This window comes from Pelobates fuscus, chromosome 5, assembly GCF_036172605.1.
Source record: "Pelobates fuscus isolate aPelFus1 chromosome 5, aPelFus1.pri, whole genome shotgun sequence".
Taxonomy (NCBI): domain Eukaryota; kingdom Metazoa; phylum Chordata; class Amphibia; order Anura; family Pelobatidae; genus Pelobates; species Pelobates fuscus.
Window position 1 is genome coordinate 142,871,680 of NC_086321.1, and position 26,307 is coordinate 142,897,986.

The 26,307-nt window shown below is 44.2% G+C and overlaps 1 protein-coding gene across 4 annotated transcripts in view; it reads left to right on the plus strand.

Annotated features, from left to right (window-relative positions):
- The window catches only part of MMP17 (matrix metallopeptidase 17), a 163,388-nt gene extending 137,553 nt beyond the window's left edge, over positions 1-25,835 (plus strand). For 3 of the 4 annotated variants that reach the window (XM_063454384.1, XM_063454386.1, XM_063454387.1), the window contains exons 6-10: positions 5,072-5,213; positions 17,697-17,779; positions 18,135-18,287; positions 21,518-21,775; positions 23,699-25,835. In XM_063454384.1, the coding sequence (XP_063310454.1) occupies positions 5,072-5,213; positions 17,697-17,779; positions 18,135-18,287; positions 21,518-21,775; positions 23,699-24,021 (959 nt within the window). In that variant the 3' untranslated portion in view covers positions 24,022-25,835. The remainder of the gene's footprint in view (positions 1-5,071; positions 5,214-17,696; positions 17,780-18,134; positions 18,288-21,517; positions 21,776-23,698) is intronic. The other variant, XM_063454385.1, reaches the window with a different exon arrangement.
- Positions 25,836-26,307: the final 472 nt, after the last annotated feature.

Genomic DNA, 26,307 nt, shown 5'->3' on the forward strand with positions numbered 1-26,307 from the left:
TTTTTTGTTTGTTTTCTGCTTCATTTCAGACGTCACCAGCCTCTTGTATTCTTTCAAGCTTTCTGCATCTTAGGCATTGGTATATTAGTCATCATCAATGTTTTCTCTCCCCTCTTTTTCCTATTTATATGACTTTAATTTATATAAAACATTAATATTACTCCTTTAAAAAAAAAATGACTATAACATAAAGCAGACAAACACAACATTCACACACGATGATGAAACCCTCTTCGCCAGTCTCTCTGCCTTGCTATTCATAATATTGATATATGAGATTTAAAAAAATTATTTATTTTTTCCCTTCTTCCTTTTTCTCCTTCCCCCTTCTTTTCTCCTCACCTTTCCCCCTTTTTATCTCTCTTTCCTTTTTGCCTCCTTTTCTCTTCTCTAGTACATTATATTTTTAGTGATGTTGTTAGTGGTATATAAAAGCAACACTGCCTGATATTAGCGAGAGTTACAGTCTGGGGCAGCAACTGTTTTAGGTACTGTTATTAAAATGGCGGCAGGTGCTGCTGAGGAATGTAAATCGCACTAAACTCAAGAGACTGGGACATGTATGTCCAAGAGATTAGTGCCCCCAGACTGCTCGGAAATTATTATTGCAGTATTACACATTCATTACAGGGAATAATTGCATGGATGACATCACCAAAATAACAAGTGATAAGTGATATGTCAGCATGAGAATGTCCGACGGACTATTTTTGCTCAAATTGTTATGAACTTACATAAGGCAGATGTATGCAGGAAACATAAATTCAAACTGTTATAATCATTCAGTCATCTACGTATACCATTAACATCCCCTTACATTGTGATCCTATTAAATGGTGAATGCACATGAGAGTAGCAAAAAAATGTTTTGCTCAATATCATACCTAATTATGGAAATGTATAGGACATATATAGAAAGGCAATAACATACCATGGATGGATCAAACTTTTGAGATGGCTTCAATTATTGGTATGATACTCCACTCACTACTTTTGTCTAACTTGAGAATTTTCCATTAATATCAGCTCTAAGCATTCCACCTTTAAGCCAATTTTCAGTCCAAGTGCAATCATTTTTCCTCAAAGCTTATCTCCTTCCGCTTGTACAATTCCGTACTGTGTAGAACTATATCAAATACTTTTAACAACATCTATATAAATTACATCCACTGGAAACAACCCGGCTGTATATTGTATTTATTTTTTCATAGAGCACAATTAAGTCTGTTCGACGTGTTCTCTCCTTCTTGAAATCTTGATCATGTTACTAAAATGCATTCTTGAATATTATCCTTTAATAACCAGTTAACCAGTTTCTCCTTTAAAATAATGTAAAGCTTAGTCTGTAATTTTCCGGTTAGGATTTTGATCTCTATTTAAATTAATTCTGCATCTGCTTTATGCCACTTATTTGGCACAGAATATGATGATATATGGTTAAAATGAATGGCCTAGCTATTGCAAATCTAAAGCACCCTAGATATACTATACATGTATGAATATACTTTATACCATGTCATCTAATTACATTCCTGTACGGATTATCTAACAACCATGATTTACATTTCTACAGCCTTTTTCTTCCTTGCTGTGCATTAAAGACAATAATTCCTCCTCCGCCCTCATGTGATCCTCAGTAGCCAACATACCCATTGAGGGCTCTTTTACAATTTTCACACTGCTTTTTACCAGCCAGCCACAACTCACTAAAGTGTCTTTTGCTTCTATTACCGAGTAACGGCTACTTATCGACTGCCATAGTAGTGTTACGGAGTTACCAACTGATGCTACTGAAAGTCAGATACTTAGTAGCAGCAACAGATTCCAATATGTTCTGTGTGAGCTGCTATTTACTTAAGGACTGTTTTCCACATTTGTCACTACTGTTTAATGGCTGCTGCTAACACAAAAAAAAAAAAATAGCACCAGACTCTTACCTGTTGCAAAGATGTTAAAAGAACATGTTTGTTTAATTTCTAAGTTATTATCTCCTTCAGTGTTAAATGCCAGCTAGATCCTGTAGTGGCCTCATGTGTGTACTTGGAGTTAAATTATCAGAGCAGGAGATAAGAACTTCTAAAATAAACACAATGTGCTAGAAGATTGGTTTCATGAAAGATGTGTGAGTTACATTCAGGGGAAGTGTGACTAGGGCTGCATAGACAGATTGATTTAACTCCTAAATGGCAGATAATTATTCAGTGAGACTGTAGGGACATGCTTCATTAAGCTAGAGTTGTCCTAGTAGAAGATTTCGTTTCTGGCCAAGATATTATACCTGTTTTGCGTAGTCTTTCTCCAAGTTGTTAAAATATATCTTGGTTGCTTCCAAAGAGTGACTTGCATATATTTAGAATTTTACGTGTTGTTAGATTTCTAGGGCTCTCTTGCATTGAACAAACCTGTCTGGAGGATCTTGGTATGTCTAATATTTATTTTTAGATTTAGATTTAAAATGCAAGATGATCTCCAACAATTCCACTCTGAAATGTCCTGTGGATCTTTCAGATCTAGACTGCATTTGCATCCTCCAACATTACATACCCTAATAAATATTGGAGCTTTTCCTACCAATTCCTAACCTTTAGCTGCTTACAGGCAGAGGTATACAGAGAGGGCCATACCACGGCCTGTAGAGCAAGTGGGGAAATCAAGGGCAAAATAATTCAGTCACTCTGCACAAAGCAGATGGATTGAACAAAATACCTGTTGTAAAATTAATTTCTCTGTGGTGAAGACCAGCGTAGGAGAGCAGGTGGCAAGGTAAGTGGGGTTTTATTTTTTTTAATTTTGTTTTGCATTGCATTTTAAAGTAAGGCATACCAAAATCAGTGTAAGCACATAATTGGTAAGTGCTAATGAGGGACTGGTTTACCTGTTTTTATTTAAAAGGTGTCCTAAACGTTGAAATGTATTTTTGTGTTACATCTTTTTCCTTGTAATTCATTCAACCCAGTGGTGTATCCTGGTTTTGTGCTGCCCTAGGCAGGACAAAACTCAGGCACCCCCCCTCCCCCCGCGCCACCCCCACCCAACCTTTCCCCCCGCCCCGCATTCTAAATACACACACACACATTCACTGACAGATACGCATACACTAACAGAAACACACAATCGCTAACAGAAACACACACACACTAACAGACACACTCACACTCAGTAACAGACAAACACACTCACTAACAGACACACACTAACAGACACACACTCACTCACTAGCAGACACAAACTAGCAGACACACACACTCACTAACATACACACACACTCACAGGCAAACAAACACTCACAGGCAAACACACACTAACAGACACACACAGTCAGACACACACACTAACAGACACAGACACACACTAACAGACACAGACACACACACTAACAGACACACACACACTAACAGACACAGACAGAAACACTAACAGACACACACACTAACAGACACACACACTAACAGACACAGACACACACTAACACATTTTTTTAAATTTATTTTTAACACTTTTTTTTAAATTTATTTTTACCACATTTTTTTAAATTTATTTTTAACACATTTTTTTTTTAATTTATTTGTAACACTTTTTTTAAATTTATTTTTAACACATTTTTTATTTATTTATTTTTAGCACATTTTTTTTTAATTTAACACCCCCCCCCCCCCCCCAGCCTCCTTACCTTTGGGAATGCTGGGAGGGGGGTGTCTCTTCCTCCCTGGTGGTCCAGTGGATGCTGGGCGATCGGGCGGCACTGCCGGCGAGGGAGCACTTCCCCTGAGCTGTCTGCTCAGCTCCCTCGCCAGCCGCAAGTGAGGCTGGGAGCCGGAATATGACGTCATATTCCGGCTCCGCCTCCCAGCCTCACTCTGCGGCTGGCGAGGGAGCTGAGTAGACAGCTCAGGGGAAGTGCTCCCTCGCCGGCCGACCGCCCGCCCGCCAGGCAGTGCCGCCCGATCGCCCAGCAGCCCGCCGGCATGTCTGTTAGCCGCAAGGCTAACAAGACATTTGCCTTGGGCATTTGGGGGCGGCTTTTTTTGCCGCCCCCTGGAAAATGCCGCCCAAGGAAAATGCCTTGTTTGCCTCGCGGCTAATACGCCCCTGATTCAACCACTGTTGTTGTTTTTTTGTTTGCTTTTTCCTTAATAAGTTTGACCTAGTCAACGAGGAGCTTAATTATTTATCTTGTGATGCAGACTTCACACAAGCAGATTCACAGAAATGTGTGCACATCCTTATAGGATTCCAATATTATAAATTGTATGCCAGGTTACAAACAAATAGAAAGTTATCTACGCTCTGGACTAAATCCCTATGTGCATTTAAACAAAATGGAGGCTCTTTAGTTGTATTCCAATGACCATTTGAATATAAGCTCAAGGCAAGCCCCAAAAGGCGAGTCCTACTCTAGCCATTAGATTTGCTGATATCAGCCAAGAATCTCCAATGAGACAGGAAGGGTTATTTTATAGACCCTTACACATTTAACCCTTTCTATGGCTTCTACAGATACAATAAACTTTGCTGGTATCAGAAAAAGAGTAAACAAAGAGCCTCCATTTTGTTTAAATGTACATAGGGATTTAGGCCAGAGCGCAGGTAACGTTCTCTTTGTTTTTACCATGTATTTTGAGCTGTTGGATACTAAGCTACTGCTGCTGTAAGCGCGGTGCTTTATCTTTGTGTATGCCAGGTTATACCTTCTCAGTCTGACCAATGAGGTTTATGCAAATAAAGTTTAAAAAAAGGTCCAGTATAAAAAAATGCATAACCCATAGCAAACTATTTTTGTTTGAGTCATGATTTCAATTGTTTACACCCCCAACCCCCATAGACTCTATTTTAGATTAAACTAACATATCTTGTAAACTTTTGATCAATACACAGGCACATATATACACACAGACAAACATCTTTCTTTCATACAGTGACTTGCTCATTTTAAAGACACGATCACAGCAAGTGAAGAATGTCTCTGCCTAACATCCAATTACTTTGCTGAATTATCCATTCTTCATTTTCTCTCTGGGTGGACTGTTGTGAAATTAGTTTTTGAAGAGATGCTGTATCTTTTCTGTTCCAGTTTCCTACATGGCTTCTAATACTTCACCCTCTCTCACCCCAGGAGTCCGAGAGTCTGTGTCACCAACAGCAAAACCAGAAATATTCAGAGGTGAAGATCATCCGTTTTTGCCCGATCTGCCAGAGAACCGCTCTACCATACAGTAAGATATCTCATCTTAATGTCGGCTGGCTATGAATCTGCTTCCGACTTCCAAAGTAGTTTCATAATAAGAATTCAGTGCATTCTAGAACACAGCGTGATACTTTATTCACATTTGAACAATATGAGCTTGCTGATTTCGCTATGTATTTTTATTTTTTTTACTTAAATACAATAGTACCATTATGTACAGATTAATAGAAATGGGATGTGTAAAGCAATTATACGATATTAAAAGCAACACAGATATAATACACAGAATTATTTATTGCATAACAACAACATCCCACTGGTAGAGAAAATTGGCTGCTCCATTGAAAATTGATACTGACACAGGCAAAATAGAAGGGTCAGTTACAAAAGCTTACAGTGTTTGGTAGACAAATTGCTGAGCTCGTACAACACTAACTCAGCCAATCAAAACGTAATGTTATGTCGTGATGTTTCCGTATTTACAAAACACACAGTCTGTGCAGCTAACCAGATGTTTTTATAAAGATCCATAGACTAGAGTAAGAATATTTGCCACCTCCTGCTCCGACATGCCTAATTGTTTAGTCATCAAATTTGTGTTTGTATGTTCTGTTTACCTACTTTACAGAACAGTGTAAAATATTCAGCTCTATATAAAAAAAATCATAATATTCATATTCTCCAATGCTGTTCAATAGAGTCAAAAAGTAAAAACCACTATTCTTAGCAATTTTTCAAACACTTTTATACTCAGTGTGAAATTTCATATTCTTTCATTCTTTTGAATTTATCGCCCTCTCACCTCCCCCGTGACTCAGATATAATACCAACATCACTATAATATGCACGAGCAGCGTACAATAGCTGCAACTGAAGATTATTGTACAATCTCAATGAAGCACCAAGCAAAGACATTTCCATTCATCTCACAGTCGAGCAAACTACAATTTCTGAGATGATGTTGGAATGCGACTCACATCAGGCTCTCTTATTGGGATGACCAATAACAGGCTTAGAATAAATGGCAGCTGAAGTCCAGTGAGAAATGTAGGGATGGGGATAAAACAGGCAAACCAACCAACGGAAATTAAGTCATTTGTCCAGTACATGCACTAAATTATATAGTTTTTCATGGCATTGAACGTGCATTAAAAGAGCTGGGCTTTATTTCTATCAATTTATTCATATTTTAAATACAGTACCTCAGTTTACGAATTTAATGCGCTCTCTGGGACGTTTCTTATTGCGAAAAATTTGTAAACTGAAACGCAGTTTCCCATAGGAATGCATAGAAAATCAATTAATCCGTTCTGGAGGTCAGAAAAAAGTCAAAATTAACTGGCATGGAAACCAACCCGCAATGCAGAACACACAATAAAAGGCATGCAAACAACGAAGCTCAGCTCCCTCCCTTACCACAGCTTGAGAAATGCACCAAAAAGTCCCAAAACAACTGCAAACAACTTCCAGAATGGCTCCAAAACTCGATGCAAAAGCCACTCCAACACCTCCACACTCGACACCATGTGCTACCCACAGGCTCCAGCATGCAGGGGGCGGTGCTATAAACCTCCCAGGTGCAATGCATCCTGGGGAAACTTGCTTTGTATTGTGAAAAAAATGTGTAAACCGAGGCATTATTTTCAATGGATTTTCATTTGTAAACCAAAAATTATGTTAACCGAGGCGTTTGTAAACCGAGGTCCCACTGTCTGTTCAGATCATACGTTAATTGTTATTTTAGTGTTGGATTTGTGTCTTAATATGGGAATATTAGACTCTTCATCAACCTTTATTGAACAATAAAAGTCACATACGAGAGCTAAGAGTGCTGGTAAGCATTAGGCTTTAGATTAATGAGCTCTGCCTACAAATACTGTCCTTGCAGAATGCATGATGGAGATACAGGAAAATATGTCAGTGCTTCCAGAGCTCTTAGGACCATCCAAATGTTGTATTCAAACGTTGCTATTTCTCTTAGATACCAGAGAAAACCACTAAGAATTGTTCATATGCCTGTACACATGTTAGAGTGCAATCAAGCATAGGCATGTTTTTGAAAACCATAAATTCATTTTATAGTGCTCTGCACTAGTGCAGAGATAGTTGTAACACTTAGGGAAGCAACAGGGCAAATGCAGACCATGCAATGGCAGACATATATGCTTAGACACCTATTTTTGAAGACAAAGTAAAGAGACATCCTCAATGTGATGAGTCGAGCAATATGTCAAGAAGTTTAGATTATTTCCTTTAAAAAAAATGCAGATGGAATTCCGGTCCAACTGAGCGGTCGCATGCTGTGAGAGCTCCGTGACTGGATCTGCCTAAACAGCGGCATAATAAGCAGCAAACAGCCCACACAACTCCACAAAAGACACTAGAGGTAAGGGGAACACCCCCCACCCCAACATGGCACCTCTAAAAGCCCAATGATCATCTGATTTTTTCCGACAAGGGAAAAAAGACCGGCTCCGTTCCGACCAAGTCGGGGGAAGGATCTGACAATGAGTCAAGACAATCCTCCACAGGTGACCTCTCTGTGTCGGAGAAGAAACTAGCAGCCATGCTCCATGAGCTGCGCACTTCTATGAGAACCGACTTTCAAACAGCGGTCTCGGATATGCGCAAAGACCTCCTGGAAGTGGGGACACGTGTAAATGTATTGGAGGAAAAAACAGATGAACTATGTCAAGCCAATGACGCAATAGTGGAAAAATTGCAGCAACTGGAAAAAGACAACAGGCGCCTGACGGAAAAAATGGCGGACCTGGAGGACCGCTCCCACCGCAACAACATCCACGTGCGAGGAGTGCCGGAAAAGATAACACAGGAAGAACTGCCGTCCTACCTGCTGCAACTCTTTCAGGCAATTCAACCTGCCCTGGCACCAGCAGACCTACGCCTTGATCGGGCGCACCGAGTACCAAAACCCAGCAACCTTGCTCGAGATGTCCCGAGGGACAGTGACTAGATTACATTATTACAGCGCGAAGGAAGCTATACTTACAGCGCAAAGGAAGGCCTCCGAGATGCCGCCCAACTATGAGGAGATATCACTATATGCTGACCTATCTCCAACGACGATGTCCAGGAGACGGGACTTTATTAACGTCACAAAGTGCCTCAGAAATCACAAAGTGCCCTACAGATGGGGCTTTCCCACTAAACTCTTGATATGGCGAAATGGATCTCTGACTAAAGTTGAAGACCTGACCCAGGGAATGGAGACACTCAAATCCTGGGGATTGTTCCCCATCGAAAACGCACCAACACCTCTGGCCCCACTGCGGAAAATGGCCACGAGCTGGACAAAAGCCTAGCCAATGGCGCCGCCAAGGAGTTGAAGCTATCGCTATTACCTACTCAGGCGGGTCCAAGCTAAGTCTCCAAGGCCTGCGAAATCCCAAAGACCAACGCCCACGCTATGGAACTGTGGTAACAAAAGGGTTTTTCACCTGCACGTGAGTACAATTGTGCCCTCGCCCTATCACGCTCAGCTACTTTGACACTATTTTTTCCACCACTCCACACTTCGGACTTATTGCCACACTCGAGAGCCAGGAACTTTGTCCGAAGGAGAGACTTGTATGGACTTAAAATAGTAATGGGCGAAGGGTCTCTCCACCCATGCTCCACACCCTGATATGCCCTATAGGGACAAGATGAGGCGCACAAGCTGGCCTAGACCTATACCCTGGTCCTTGCTGCCACCGGCCTTTACCAATTCTTACAGTGGGCCTCTCCTTGTAGCCCCTTCTCAGAGCAGTAGAGGGTGCGCGCTCGGCGGTGGGGTCCTCCACATAATGCTTTTTAGCTATTGGCTCTGTATATACTTTGTTTATGTTATCTATTTTTGTTATAACCATTATAAGTTGTGTTATATCCCGTGCCCCAGTCCTACCCTTGAGATGCTCCCTTCCTACCACAGGATAAGTAATGAGGTGTTCACTAAAGACCTCACTAAGCCTTACTGCGCAAAATCCGCAGGGATACCCACACCCACCCAGATGTGCCTATGTGGCACCCTACCCCCACTGCAATGAACCCCCCTAATAAGTTTCTCTTAGTGTCCCTGAATGCCCATGGCCTAAATACCCCACAAAAACGCAGGCTGGCCTTGTCCCAACTAAGGACCCTGCATGCCTCAGTCGCATGTATACAGGAAACCCACTTTTCAACTACGAACCCCCCAAAGTTTTCATCCTCCTCCTATCCGTTAGCGTATCACGCCCTAGCACCTAACAAGACAAGAGGAGTCAGCACACTATTCCACTCAGATTGGCATTTCCAATGTGAAAGGGAATACAAAAGCCCTGACGGTAGGCTCTTGATTCTGGTGGGCCTCTTCAATGATGCACAGGTGACTATAGCGAATCTATACGCCCCCAATGCCAACCAGTATGACTTCCTACGGAAGACACTGAGACGGATTGACAAACTAAAGAAGGGACAGACGATGATCTGCGGAGACTTTAACTGTGTGTTAGACCCTGACCTAGATAGGTCAGGGGCACCAGGCTCCCACCCAAGTTCCACACCCCTGGGAGACAAACTGACGACACTCCTCCATCTCCATAATCTACATGACACCTGGCAGGCACTTTATCCAGCCTCTAGGGACTATACCTTTTACTCCAGGGTCCATGACCAATATTCCCGCATCGACATGTGTTTGGTCGATACTAAAACCCTGGATACCCTAGCGGAGGTTGCTATTGCCCCGATAACTTGGTCGGACCACGCCCCCCTCATATCATCATTCACTACACTACATCCAGTCCGAGGGCGGGGCCAGTGGAGACTTAACGAGTCCCTCATAGACAATCCCAAGAGGGCCTCTGAGATCAGGAGATCCCTAACACACTACTTCATGGACAATCACTACACTGACACAAACATTACCACGACATGGCTGGCCCACAAATAAGTCACGCGTGGCGCACTCATACAGATGGGGGCGAAACTGAAGCGCCAACTCTCTGAGAAAAGTGACTCCTTACTGAAGGATTCAAAGCTAGCCGAAACACGACACAAAGCCTCACCCACTGAACCCCATAGACGTGAAGTCCAAAAAATTAGGACCACGTTAGAAACACTACAAATGCAACAGGTCGAGCGGGCCATTAGGAAGATGAAAACGACTTACTACAGGCAGGGGAACAGGGCGGGTAAACTGCTGGCCTCTCAGCTTAAGGCAAGAATCTCCCAGGTAAAAATCCCCTATGTCAAGTATGGTCATGGTACCAAAGTTATGAACCCTAAAGCGATTGTAGACGAATTTGCTGCATTTTACGTAAAACTATACAACCTCTCCGAAGATCCCACCCAGCACCAGCCCACTCCTCAGAACATCACCACCTTCCTGGAGGGGATACACCTTCCCCAGCTCTCCACCGCAGGGCCGCCATCAGAAACCCCTAACACAGCTCAAGGTCTGGGCCCCCCTTCAAGCCCGCCCAGAAGGCCCGCCTCCAAATCCCGCCCACAGGAATACACACACACTAACATATACAAATACTGAAACAGACATACACACATGCATAGGGAGATACTGACACACACACACACACATATACATGCAGACATACATACTGACAAACATACATATACATACACATACTGCATACTGATATATACATACATACATACATACATACACACACACTGGCATACATACATACACACAATGTGGCATACACACACACACACACACTGTGGCATACACACACACACACTGGCATACACACACTGGCATACATACACTGGCATACATACATACATACATACACTGGCATACATACATACATACACTGGCATACATACACTGGCACACTGGCATACACACATACATACACTGGCACACTGGCATACACACATACATACACTGCCATACACTGGCATACACACACTGGCACACACACACATACACTGGCACACTGGCATACACACATACATACACTGGCATCAGTGGCGGATCCAGGGGGGGGGCAACGGGGCAATTGCCCCCCCCGAGAAAATTGACGGTCTCCCTCACCCCTGCCAGCACATGCAGGTGCCAGCCCTGCAATGTGCCTGCGGACTGGGGAGGGAGATCAGAGATCTCCCTCCCCGGTCCGCAGGCACTATGCTGACAGCCGGCAGGGGAGAGGGAGAGGGAGGAGAGAGGACCCGGGAGCTCTGCCTGCAGCTCCTCCGGGTCCTCATCTCGCGAGCTTGGAGCGTTGCCGCGGTAACCACGGCAACGCTCCAAATCTCGCGAGAGTGAACTCTAGCCCGGGAGCTATGGGCTAGAGCTCACGCTCCCCACTGGGCCACCAGGGAATCACCCTCTGACCACCAGGGATCAAGAAATGTCCCCCCTCCTCCCGGTAAAGGTAAGAAGGGAGGGGGGACATCAATATTTATTTAAATTAAATAAAAAAATATATATATATATTATTAAAAAAGAAAAGCCCCCCCTTCCCTTATCACACACAATCTACACACATACACTGCCCCCATACACACACATTGCCCCCCATACTGCCCCCATACACACACATTGCCCCCCATACTGCCCCCATATACACACATTGCCCCCCCATACTGCCCCCATACACACATTGGCCCCCATACTGCCCCCATACACACACATTGGCCCCCATACTGCCCCCATACACACACATTGGCCCCCATACTGCCCCCATACACACATTGCCCCCCATACTGCCCCCATACACACACATTGCCCCTCATACTGCCCCCATACACACACATTGCCCCCCATACTGCCCCCATATACACACATTGCCCCCCATACTGCCCCCATACACACATTGGCCCCCATACTGCCCCCATATACACACATTGGCCCCCATATACACACATTGCCCCCCATACTGCCTCCATACACACATTGCCCCCATACTGCCCCATATACACACATTGCCCCCCATACTGCCCCCATACACACATTGGCACCCATACTGCCCCCATATACAAACATTGCCCCCATACTGCCCCCATATACACACATTGCCCCCCATACTGCCCCCATACACACATTGCCCCATACTGCCCCCATATACACACACTGCCCCCATACACACACATTGCCCCCCATACTGCCCCATACACACATTGCCCCCATACCGCCCCCATATACACACATTGCCCCCCATACTGCCCCCATACACACACATTGCCCCCCATACTGCCCCATATACACACATTGCCCCCCATACTGCCCCCATACACACACATTGCCCCCATACACACACATTGCCCCCATACTGCCCCCATACACACACCTTGCCCCCCATATACACACATTGCCCCCCATACTGCCTCATACACACACGTTGCCCCCATACTACCCCCATACTACCCCCATACACACACATTGCCCCATAGACACATTGCCCCATACACACATTGCCCCCATACACACATTGCCCCCATACACACACTGCCCCTCATACACACATACTGCCCCCCATACACACATACTGCCCCCCATACACACACACTGCCCCCCATACACACACACTGCCCCCCATACACACACACTGCCCCCCATACACACACACTGCCCCCATACACACACACTGCCCCCCATACACACACACTGCCCCCCATACACACACACTGCCCCCCATACACACACTGCCCCCCATACACACACACTGCCCCCATACACACACACTGCCCCCCATACACACACACTGCCCCCCATACACACACACTGCCCCCATACACACTCACTGCCCCCATACACACACACTGCCCCCATACACACACACTGCCCCCCATACACACACACTGCCCCTCATACACACACACTTCCCCTCATACACACACACTGTCCCCCATACACACACACTGCCCCTCATACACACACACTGTCCCCCATACACACATACTGCCCCCATACACACACATACTGCCCCCATACACACACACTGCCCCCATACACACACACTGCCCCCCATACACACACACTGCCCCCCATACACACACACACACTGCCCCCCATACACACATATTGCCCCCATACACACATACTGCTCCCCCATACACACACACACACTCTATATACATACACTAACCCCATACACACACACTGCTCCCCATACACTGCCGCCCCATACACACACGTTGCCCACACTCACACATACACTGCCGCCCTCACTCACACACTACAACCTTCACACACACACACACTGCTCACACACTGTCCCCCTCACACACACACTGCACCCCTTACACATTGCACCACTCACACACACCACTCCTACTACAGCCCCAGTTCCCAGCAGACCTCAGGTAAGTTGTCAAACTGTTCTTAAACGGTTTGACTACTTACTCTGGGAGGGGGTCCCGCCACTATTGACACCATAACCACTACACTGAGCTGTAGTGGTTATTGTGTCTGGATTATTTCTTTAAATAATCTACAAGTGCCCCTCCCGAGATCAGGCTCTGGATCCGCCACTGACTGGCATACACACATACACTGGCACACTGGCATACATACACTGGCATGCATACATACATACACTGGCATACACACATACATACACTGGCATACACTGGCATACACACATACATACACTGGCATACATACACTGGCATACACACATACATACACTGGCATACACACATACATACACTGGTATACACACATACATACACTGGCATACATACACTGGCATACACACATACATACACTGGCACACTGGCATACACACATACATACACTGACCTACACACATACATACACTGGCACACTGGCATACACACATACATACACTGGCACACTGGCATACATACACTGGCATGCATACATACATACACTGGCATACACACATACATACACTGGCACACTGGCATACATACACTGGCATGCATACATACATACACTGGCATACACACACATACACTGGCACACTGGCATACATACACATACACTGGCACACTGGCATACATACACTGGCATACATACACTGGCATACACACATACATACACTGGCATACACGCATACATACACTGGCACACTGGCATACATACACACACCTCATTTTCAGCCACTCTCCTCTATTCCTTACCATTTCGCAGGAGGGGATGGGGATGATGTGCGTCGGCTGCCTCTCCTCGCGGCCTTTCTCTTCTCCTTCCCCCGCGCGGAGTAAACAGGGAGGAAGTGACCGGACGTCACTCCCTCCCAGCAGCACTTGCTTTCCGGCTGCATTTTCTTTTTAAAGGGGCCCGGTCACGCTATTACAGAGCTGACCGGGCCCCTGAAGATAATAGGGCCCATTGGGTGGCCTTAAATGCTTGGGCCACCTGATGGGCCCCATCAGCGTGTGGGCCCCGGTGCAGATGCACCGGCGGCAGTTAAGCTAATACACGTGGGGCCCGGGCGGCCGGGCCCCCCAGGGCCGCCGGGCCCGTGACAATTGTCACGGTTGTCATGCCCTGATGGCGGCCCTGCTCCACCGTACAGGCCACATCACTGACAAATCCGATTCTACCCACCGAGATAACTAGGGCATTACGTGACACCCCGAGACACAAGGCCCCAGGCCCGGATGGCTACTCCACTCACTATTATAGGGTGTTTGAGGACCTATTAATCCCCCATCTCACAGCACTATTCAACCACATTTTAGACACGGGCAAAATACCCCCGGAAATGTTAGAAGCCACAATTGTTACACTTCCCAAACCGGGCAAACCCACAGACTTATGCGCAAACTACCGCCCGATTTCGCTTCTTAATGCTGACACCAAGCTATTCGCCAAGGTCCTAGCGGATAGAATCCGCCCCCTACTATGTGAACTTGTCTCACCTGAGCAGTCGGGCTTTGTTCCCAGACGCCAGGTAGAGGACAACACCAGACGAGTTCTGGACATAATGGAACTCATGAACTCGGACCGCTCACAAGACCTTATGATCGCACTAGATGCGGAGAAAGCCTTCGACAGGCTCCACTGGGGCTATATGTCGGAGGTCCTCCGCAGATTTAACTTCCCACCCAAATTCCTGACTGGACTCCTATCCCTGTACTCTTCCCTTCAAGCTACAGTCATGAGCTCCGGATTCGTCTCTAGACGCTTTGCTCTGACGAACGGCACACGACAGGGCTGCCCACTCTCGCCCTCATTTTTATCCTTGCGCTGGAGCCCCTAATCCGCAAAATCAAGGTAAACCCTAACATCGCGGGTGTCCCCTCCCCAACTGGCCAGTAAAAATTGGCAGTGTTTGCAGATTACATTCTCCTCTTTCTCACCAACCCCTCAGACTCCCTCCACACTCTATTGCACCTATACAAGACTACGGCCGGGTCTCTTATTATAAGAACAATGTGGCAAAGACCCAGGTGTTGTCCATGAACCTGCCCAGATCCCACCTCGAGTCTCTAAAAACACTTTACCCCTTCGAATGGAGGAAAGATACCCTCTCCTATTTAGGTACACAGTTAACGCCCTCAAAAAACAAGCTCATAAAGCATAATCATGGGAAATTGATGGGGGAAATAGAGCGACGGATGGAGAGCTGGGGCAACAAAAACACATCTTGGCTAGGATGTATTAATGCCATCAAAATGGTCATCCTCCCACAGATACTATTCCTTTTCAGAGCCCTACCGATTAGCTTTCCTAAGTACACCCTTCGGGCATTCCAAAGCCTCCTTAATGCGCACATATGGAAAAGAAAACCACCAAGGGTATCTCTAGCGAACATTAGCATGATCATGGGAGGGGGTGGAGTGGGAGTACCCCACATAACCAAATACTACCTAGCGACACACCTTTCCCCGATGGCACGCCTCCTGACCTTCTCAGACTACCCAATGTGGTATCACCTGGAGAGCGCATTCAGCGCACCTCTTTCCCTCGGTGACCTACTGTGGATCCCAGCCAAGGCCCAACCCCGCCATCCCAAGACCCTCACGACAACAAGAGGATCACTTCAGTTGTGGCTAAGATGGGCCTCAAAAATGACCAGCTGGAATTTAGAGGCCCTTGCCCCGCTGACTAGTCTCCAGCGCCACACTCACGACCTCCCCTTGCATGGATGGACAGAAAAAGGGGTGACCAGAATATCACATCTCCTGGGAATCGAGGGGCTACTACCGTTCCCCGACCTCCAGAAGAAATACCTTCTTCCTAACAATGAAATCTTTACATACATTCGCATAAAGCATATAGTAGGAGACGTCAAAAAAATAACCACGCTCACACAGCCCCACAACCAATTTGACATGCTATGCCTGGGCCAAAAAATCCCCAAAAAGCCACTATCCCTATGTTACCACCACCTACTAGACTTAGACAGACCGACAAAACAATCCTATATGTTACAATGGGAAAGAGAGCTGAATGGTACCTTTGAGCCGCACAGGTGGGTGGGGGCCATGACACTGGTAAAAAAGGCTACACACTGTATAGACCATGTAGAAGCAGTCTACAAAGGTTGGCCCAAATATACCCGGGCACCCAGGCAACGTGCTGGCGATGCAACCAACAGGAAGGCACCCTAAGCCACATATTCTGGTACTGCCCTGCACTCAGCCAATACTGGCAACAAATCCAAGACCTGATAAAATCCAAGGTAGGGATAACCCTGCCACCTACTCCTGAACATTACCTGCTCCATATGCTACCGCACGGTATTACGGCTCACAAGGCATCACTGATCACCCACATCACACTAGCTGCAAAGCAACGCATAGCTGCCCTATGGAAATCCACCCTAGCACCAGATATACAGTCGGTAATTGCCAAAGTGAGTCTCCCTCAACAGTATGAGAAAATGTCACACACGATCAGCGGTACCCTACTGAAATATAACCGCACTTGGTCCAAATGGTAGATGGTTGTGACAACGAGGTGACGAAAACCAATCTCTGAAGTATGTGCAAAGTAGAGCATCTCAATCCTCCCCCCCCCCTTCCTAGTTCAATGTCCTCTTCCACCTCCTACCACCTCCCCCACTCCTCTCAAAAAAACAAGGGTTATAGCCATGTTGGCAAGCCTTGAAAACCCTGAGGAGACTAGTAGAGGACACAACCTCACAATGCGTGTCTCACTGTAGAGGCCCAACGGCAGTCAAACACCTGACTGCTCCGAGGTACTAGGGAACGAAGGCTCAGAGTTAAATCCCAGCACTTACCATGCACACCTGGGACCCCTTTTCCGCAATATCCTTACACACACGCATTACTCCCTGTGCCTACCGGGCGCTGGGCTCTGGCATTTCTGCCTCCTCCCACAGCAGTTCCGGAATGAATAGCCCTTGGTGGTAATGTGTATACGACATCCTGAAGTACAGTTTGAATGCCTATGTAAATGGTTATTAGTTACTCTTCAAAATCTGTTACTGTACCTGCTTTCTTATGGCTCCAACATACTGTATTCTACTGTGTGATACTATGATGTTAAACCCCTAATAAAAATGATACATTTAAAAAAAAAAAAAAAATGCAGATGGATATATTTTATGCTCTTTTCCTTGCTTTGTAGACCAAGAAAAGATGAGCCTGACAGATGCAACACACATTTTGACGCTGTGGCTCAGATCCGAGGAGAAGCTTTCTTTTTCAAAGGTAAAAGTAAAACTGAAATGTTGCCTGGCTTCAGCCACCGGAAAAAGTAAAAGCTATGTCAGCCAAGATTTTTTTTATATATTTTATATGTATTAAGCTATTAGAAGAAAATTATTGACAAGAAAAATTGGTTCTTTGTTACATTAAAATGAACCTTGGATCTCTATCAGAATCATTGATTCGAAGATAATGTTTTCATCTTCCCAAATGTCTCTTAGGAGGGAGAGTCATTTTGACGCCATCTGTTCCTTATTTGAGTATATTCCAAAATTTGAAGATCTTCACTATAGACATTCATTTCCTGGGGGAGCAAGTAAACTTTGATTCATTAACTTATAATATGCTTTCTTTATAGGGAAGTATTTCTGGAGACTCACGCGAAACAAGCATTTGGTCTCTCTCCAGCCGGCTCAGATTCATCGTTTCTGGAAGGGGTTACCGCTAAACATGGACAGTGTTGATGCAGTCTATGAGAGAACAACTGATCACAAAATAGTTTTCTTCAAAGGTAAGGGACTATGATACAGGATTCCCCAGCACGAAATTAGTTGATACTTCGATATGCATTTGAGTTTACACGGATATGTTGTAGAACAGTATATTAAATTACTTTTTATAATATACACTAAATTCAAACAGGTACTCACCTTTTTCAACTAAATGAATATTACAATTACGAGAATTTACCTTAATTTTGGTCTTGTTAAATTTAAATATTTTCTTTTTTGCAATTGCAAGGTAGTAATGCTCAGAAATTTAAATGTGTATACTAAATTATTAAAAGAGTGCCCAAAGGGCAACAAACAGGGCCGGACTGGCCCACCGGGATACTGGGAAATTTCCCGGTGGGCCGTCGGCACCTGGGGCCGGGCAGACACGTGGGTCTGCTGGCGGCCGCTGGGGGAGGTCTGCTGGCGGCCGCATGTGAAGCTGTGCTGTGCTGGCTCTGCTCCCCAGCGTGCAGCTGAATGAGACCGGGGCCGGAATATGACGTCATATTCCGGTTGCGGTCTCATTCAGCAGCGCGCGAAGGCGGGAGAGCAGAGCCAGCACAGCACAGCTTCACATGCGGCCGCCAGCAGACCTCCCCCAGCGGCCGCCAGACTCCAGCACAAGTCCCCCAGCGGCCGCCAGCACAGTCAGCAGTCTGCACTGCACGCCCCCCTGGCAGCCAGGTAGGAGTAATGTGTGTTATGTAAGTAATGTGTGTTAATGTGTCTGTCTGTCTGTCTGTATGGTGTGTGTCTGTCTGTCATGGTGTGTGTGTGTGTGTGTGTGTGTGTGTGTGTCTGTCTGTATGGTGTGTGTGTGTCTGTCTGTCTGTATGGTGTGTGTGTGTGTGTGTGTCTGTCTGTCCGTCATGGTGTGTGTGTGTCTGTCTGTCCGTCATGGTGTGTGTGTCTGTCTGTCTGTCCGTCATGGTGTGTGTGTGTGTGTGTGTGTGTGTCTGTCCGTCATGGTGTGTGTGTGTGTGTCTGTCCGTCATGGTGTGTGTGTGTGTGTGTCTGTATGGTGTGTGTGTCTGTCTGTCTGTCATGGGGTGTGTGTCTGTCTGTCATGGTGTGTGTGTGTCTGTCTGTCTGTCATGGTGTGTGTGTGTCTGTCTGTCCGTCATGGTGTGTGTGTCTGTCTGTCCGTCATGGTGTGTGTGTGTCTGTCTGTCCGTCATGGTGTGTGTGTGTCTGTCTGTCCGTCATAGTGTGTGTACGGTGTGTGTGTGTGTCTGTCTGTCATGGGATGTGTGTCTGCCCGTCATGGGGTGTGTGTCATGGTATATGTGTGTGTGTCATGGTGTGTGTGTGTCTGTCTGTGTCATCGTGTGTGTGTCTGCCTGTGTCATCGTGTGTGTGTCTGTCTGTCTGTCATGGGATGTGTGTCATGGTATATGTGTGTGTGTCATGGTGTGTGTCTGTGTCTGTCTGTCACAGTGTGTGTATGGTGTGTGTGTGTGTCTGTCTGTATGTTGTGTGCTGGCTGTCTGTATGTTGTGTGCGTGTCTGTCTGTGTCATGGTGTGTGTGTGTCTGCCTGTGTCATGGTGTGTGTGTCTGTCTGTCTGTCATGGGATGTGTGTGTCTGTCTGTGTCATGGGGTGTGGTTCTGTCTGTGTCATGGTGTGTGTGTGTGTCTGTCCGTCATAGTGTGTGTATGGTGTGTGTGTGTCTGTCTGTATGTTGTGTGTGTGTGTGTCTGCCTGAGTCATGGTGTGTGTGTCTGTCTGTCATGGGATGTGTGTCTGCCCGTCATGGGGTGTGTGTCATGGTATATGTGTGTGTGTCATGGTGTGTGTGTGTGGTTCTGTCTGTGTCATGGTATATGTGTGTGTCATGGTATATGTGTGTTTTAAAAATAGTGTTTTTGCTCACCTTTTTTTCTCCCACGTAGCGTGCGGGTCTCCCCTCGACTTGCCCTGCCTCTATGACTAAGATCATCAAGCTTGATGATCTCAGCCAATCCAATGCTTTGCCATAGGATTGGCTGCAAAACACTACACCAATCAGCATCTCCTCATAGAGATGCATTGAATCAATGTATCTCTATGGGGAACGTTCAGCGCCTCCAGAGTGTGGAGGCCCTGAATGTAGGTGCACTGACACAGGAAGCACCTCTAGTGACCGTCTGAGTGACTGTCACTAGCGGTGTCACTTTGAAGCAATGTAAACACTGCCTTTTCTCTGAAAAGTCAGTGTTTACGTTGAAAACCTGTAGAGACATGTTATAGATATCAGTACCACTAGATTAAACTGTGTGTGTGCGTCTATATCAATCATCTGTCATCTGGGGTGGTAAGATATAGCCTTACATATTACATACGGCAATATATGGCGCAATGACTTATGGGGCTGGCATAACATTTTTTTCCAGGGCTGCTTTGTATCCCCAGTCCGGCCCTGGCAACAAAATAAGGCAAATAAGTCATTTTTACCTCCGCCCGCCAACAATGGCAGGACACTGCTCCTTTCTAAGCATTCTCTTAGCCTACTGTCTTCCGACCAGTTGATTACTGTCTTGCAGAGATCCACCAGTAGGCAATGGCCGAAAAACAATATAATAGATATCTGTTAATTAGAGAAAATAAAAAAATGCATCTGTACATAGTTACTGAAACTAGATCAGCAAGTAATGTCCTATGGCTGAAATTTAACGCAAGATACATTGTACATCCCATCCTTTCAAATGTCAAAGGGAGGTCCAAACATGGTATATTCAACTTTTAGTAATCAAAGAGCTAATTCTTATAACTATGTAATAGTCTCTGTTTGTTATGCATCTAAGCATAGTTAGAAAACATCCTTCAACATTAAGAGATACCTAGCTTTCAAAAGAGAAATAAAATTCATATTTAACTAAGATAATACATAAACAGTTCAAGCTATGCAGGGTAGACTGATTACAGTGGGGGGAAAAAACATGCTTTTTTTCCATACGAAAGGTGGTAATTGTGGATTAAGATGCTGCACTAAATTGGAAAAGGCTACATCAAGGGAATTTTAAAATTAAAAAATATAAGCCTAGTAAGAAATAATTTAGGTTTTACAAGCAGAGCGGTATATGGGCAGACGAGGTGGGTCAAGTGATTAGTTACAGTCTTAACATTGTGTTTTCCTATGTATTGAAATATATATTTAAATTTGTAAGAAGTAGATATTCATACTTCTTATGAACTGTGTCTGCATTTTGAGCAAGTCTCCTCTGAAATGATCACTATTTCCCACCTCCTCTCCCATGACTCTTTTAGGAGATCGATACTGGGTTTTCAAAGATAATAACGTCGAGGAAGGATACCCTCGTCCAATTACAGATTATGGATTGCCTCTAGGGGGTGTAGATGCTGCCTTCTTCTGGTCCCACAATGATAAAACATATTTCTTTAAGGATAACCTTTTCTGGTGTTACGATGACCGTGAACACAGAATGGATGATGGATATCCAGTGGAGGTTACATTATGGAAGGGTATCCCAACCGTTTTGGATGATGCTATGAGCTGGTCAGATGGTGAGTGTCTGTCATTGACCCATGGAATGCAATCCCAACCTGTTTGTGTATATATATGTTTAGATTATACTACCACTCAATAGCATTTTTTATATCTGTTGTCAATAAACCAGCAGAGTGTTGTATTTAATCTTAAAAGGCAATATGTTCCTTTATAGATATTCATTAACCTGTTATTATTGGACATCCTCACAGATTGCACCCATTTTGCAACATCATAGCAATTGCAGCACATTAAAAAAAATCTGGGCTAACCAGCCATCTCACCTGCAAGAAGGGATGCTATTTTATTGTTCTTATTGACTGACTGCTATAGATGTAATAATCAAAACCACAACACTGAAGACATTTCTTGACACATTATTTATCATACTGCACCTACACCAAAGTCCTTAATATAATACTGATGGCTGCATATATCTACACCACTAGTAATTTAGGGTTCAGTCACCTGTAAGTATTACACACCCACAACACATCAACTTGAGCTGAATTTTGGAATATGGAGACCAGGCAGTGGGGAGAGCTATAAAGACATACACTGGTTTAAGTCACAAAAAAACAGAAATAAAAAAATGTGGGAACGGTTGTGATACTTTTGTCAATAAAGTGGAACAGATGTGTAGCATTGAAATGAGATATAAAAGTATTAAACAAAAGTAATCCACCTATCTTTGTATAAATGTGGAAAAATGCCTTTACATTTTTTAAAGGGACACTTCAAACAGCATGTCCCTCTTGTGAAGTTTGATTCACTTCAGATAAACAATCATTCCAGCAGTGGGAGCATCCTAAGGGAAGCATTAGCCTACTGCTTCCTTATAGTAAGCTTTCCATTGGGAGATCACCATCATAGTTGCATTTGATTGTTGCATATACAGCAATTGCCATAAACCCACCAATTTCGGCCAGAGAGGAAAGGAGATTGTCGTGAGACTGGCGGGGCATGATCTATACACCAAAATTGCTTCATTAAGCTAAAGTTATTTTGGTGCCTATAGTGTCCCTTTAACTATATTTTTAAAATGTATTAGGGGTGGGTGCTTGGCATATAGGGGCGTTAAGGAACACACTAAACGTTAAAACAAAATACCAATTTTTACCATAGTGTACCTTTAGACCTTAGAACCGCAAGGTACATGTAGCCTTGAGGGCAGAGCAGGATTTACCATTAGGTGACGCTAGACAGCTGCCTACGGCCCTGGGGTTAAACAAGGGTCCCAGAACCATGTATTTGCCTGGCCCCATCAAACATCCCTATCTTAAGAATGAATAGGGGTGCCCCAAACTGATAACCAAAATTATAATCAAACTTAATACTACATTCACCCCGCACGTCCATACCTCCCTCTGAGTTGTGAATAATTGTGCACTTTACATGGATGGCAGCTGGAGAGAAAACTATTTAAAAAGCCCTGTTCACATAACTGAACAGAGCTATCAATAAACTGATTCTGATACAGCTGCAATTAGCTTATTCAGCAGTACCATTTTAAGTTAAATTATACTGAGTAACAAGAAAAATAAAGTGCAGAGAAACATATGAATTACTGCGTTCATTATAATAATTGTCAGATATAATTTTCTAATTTGTACTAATGCTCCATTAAAAGCAGTCTCCGTTTCTTCTGTTGAATTAGCTTGATAAAAACAACCAATTGAAATGCAAATTGCTTTGATGCTAAATGCATATTTAAAATAGTATTGTTTGAACTTTAATATATACCGTATTACAGCGACAAGCGACCTGGTTTTAGTTGCAGTAAACACAGCTAAAATCCAATGCAAACATCTCAATCTTACTAAAATTCTGTGCAAGTAAATTAACTAAATTCAAATTGCATAGTTGTTAAAGAAGTAAACGATTTGTGAGCCATGGTTCTCTGGCAGATTTTGTTAAGATCTTTGTGTCAATGTTTTCAGGGGCAGCATATTTTTTTCGCGGCAAAGAATACTGGAAAGTGGTTGACAGTAACATGGAAGCCGACCAAGGATACCCACAACCCATTGCAAGAGACTGGCTGGTGTGCAGTGACATGCAAGCTGATGGACCAAGCTCTGAAAGCAGTCGAACTGGGGCACGATCCAGGCAGGGCCAGCAGGACGAAAGTAGATCAGAGAATGGTTACGAGGTCTGTTCTTGTACATCGTCAGCAAAGTCTGTCTGCACCAGCATACCAACTGACTTTACACTGGTCCTGACAGTTATCCACCTATTCACAGTAGCCTTGGTCTCATTCCTATGATGCGGTGAGCGAAAGAACTTTATACTTATACAAGAGACAAGAGGAATTTCATCAAAATGATCCTCTGGGTGCCGCTTCCCAGTAGGTCAAACATTCCGAGGAGCTTGGAAGTGAATGATACCAAATTCTCCATGAGAAATTACCTTTTATTTTTAAGATAATGTTCTATAAACTGGTGCTCGATTTATTTGGATATGGATTGGGAACTGTCAGTGCGAGCTACAGTATATATATAAGTAAATCTCAGTGAAAGTAAGACGTTCAGAAACGTCCTTTCTGTGACCCATAAAGGAAAACCTCTATTTCTGTTTCATAGTACATTTTAAATGCAAAATAGCGCCCAAAATGGCCTCCATAATTGGCAGAGCTAGTGTATTTCCTGAGCTCATTAATTCTAAAAATTCTCACACAGTCAAGAAGAATGATTCTAAAATCCTGGTCTAAAAAATAATGGTGCAAGACGTTGGTCCTTTACTCATTTTGGAAAATCAGTTGTGGTTGGTTTTATATATATATATATTATGGGGCAAAGTGCTAAAAATGGAGCAAACTGGACCAATCCCTTTGTTTCCATTGTGCTTGCACCATTTTTAGAAAATAGAGTAAGAATCATCTACACAACGACTAAAGGACTGTATTCCAAATAATTGTGATATTTTATCATTTTGTTTCTCTGCAAATCTCCCATTAATTGATAATATGTATATACGGACATGTACTATTTAATAGAAGGTAATTATATCTTGACATCAATTATATTTGTGTTATTCAAACTCCTGTGTGAAACTGGGCTACCAAATAGTTTTGATGCATAGTCGGATAGAAGTTATATATGGTAGCATAAAGTTTGAAAAGGTGGCCCTACATTCATACAGCTATTGCTTGCTGATAATTACCTGTGTTCCTCCAGAGAGCTCTATTAATTATCATTTATGTTTGGCTTCTGAATGAAGGTGAGAAAGGATTATCATGGAGTTGAAGACAGATTGGCGCCCATGTGTTGAATATTAACTTTAGACCAACCAAAGAAGTCCTTGGTCCCACACCATAATAGATGGGAAATAAAATTGAATTCTAAAAATAGAGTATGTATTTTTTTTTTTTTTTTTTTTTTTTTTAAACTTCAGGGATGTTATGGAAAGGGCATGCTAACCACATGCTTTAATACTGAGACTAGTCTGTATGGCACTTTTGTACAAAGCAACCCCACTTAAAGGGGACATCTGGTTGTCTTAATATAGATTGCACATATTTTTTGAAGATGTAGTTTGAAAACCACGGGAAAGATAGGGTGATGCGAACCAAAAAGAGATTAAAAGGGGAACCATCAATTTCCCAGGATTTTTAATATTATATTTACGTATCCCCTATATTTAACAAATATGTGTTGGTGAGGTCTGGAAAATAAAATTTTATGTAGAAATATAGACCATTCTTTGTTCTTGCTCCCTGTGTTATAAGCTCTTCCCTTCTATGGCACTGAATATAATTATAGGTGGACGAGAAAAAAAAACAATGTTTTTGTGTCTCCTCCAAAACACGTGCCTTGGCTGTGCCAGGACTGAATTGCATTTTGATGTCAATTGCTAAATCTTTAACATGGATTTAGAAGTAAACCGCGCATCACCTAAAAAAAAAAGAAAAAAAAAAAAAAAAAAAGGTTATCACAAGTTATAGGTGTATTCCAACAATATATTTAAAGGGACTCTCCAGGCTAAGTCTTTTACTCACCTGGTTCCAGCGCCGGGAGCCTTGTGAAGCCGCGACCCCTACTTCGTCACAATGACGAAATAGGCGGGCGCGAGCAGGGAGCAATCAGACGCTTCCATTTGGAAGCGTCATTGCTCCCTTGTGCGCATGCGCGGCTTCGCCACACATATGCACATACTTCAGAGGGTGGCATTCATGCCGCCCTCTGAAGTCCTGAGCGCACTACCGCGCATGTGCGCGGTGTGCGCGGCCGTGAGCTGACTGACAGCTCAGCTCGCGGTCTTTGCCCGCCCCCTCTCCTCTCTGACAGGCTGGAGAGAGAAGGCGCGCACACAGTGCCTTCTCTCTCCTGTACACGTCAGACGTATTTTAATACGTCTGACGTGTACAGGGCCTTTTTAGGGCCCTACATGATAGGAAGTCCCTCTGGTGGCCGTCTGAGTGACGGCCACTGGAGGTATTCCTATCAATCAATGTAAACACTGTATTTTCTCTGAAAACACAGTGTTTACATTAGATTGCCTGCAGGGAGCTATAGATCTCACCTGAACAAATACATTAAGCTGTAGTTGTTCA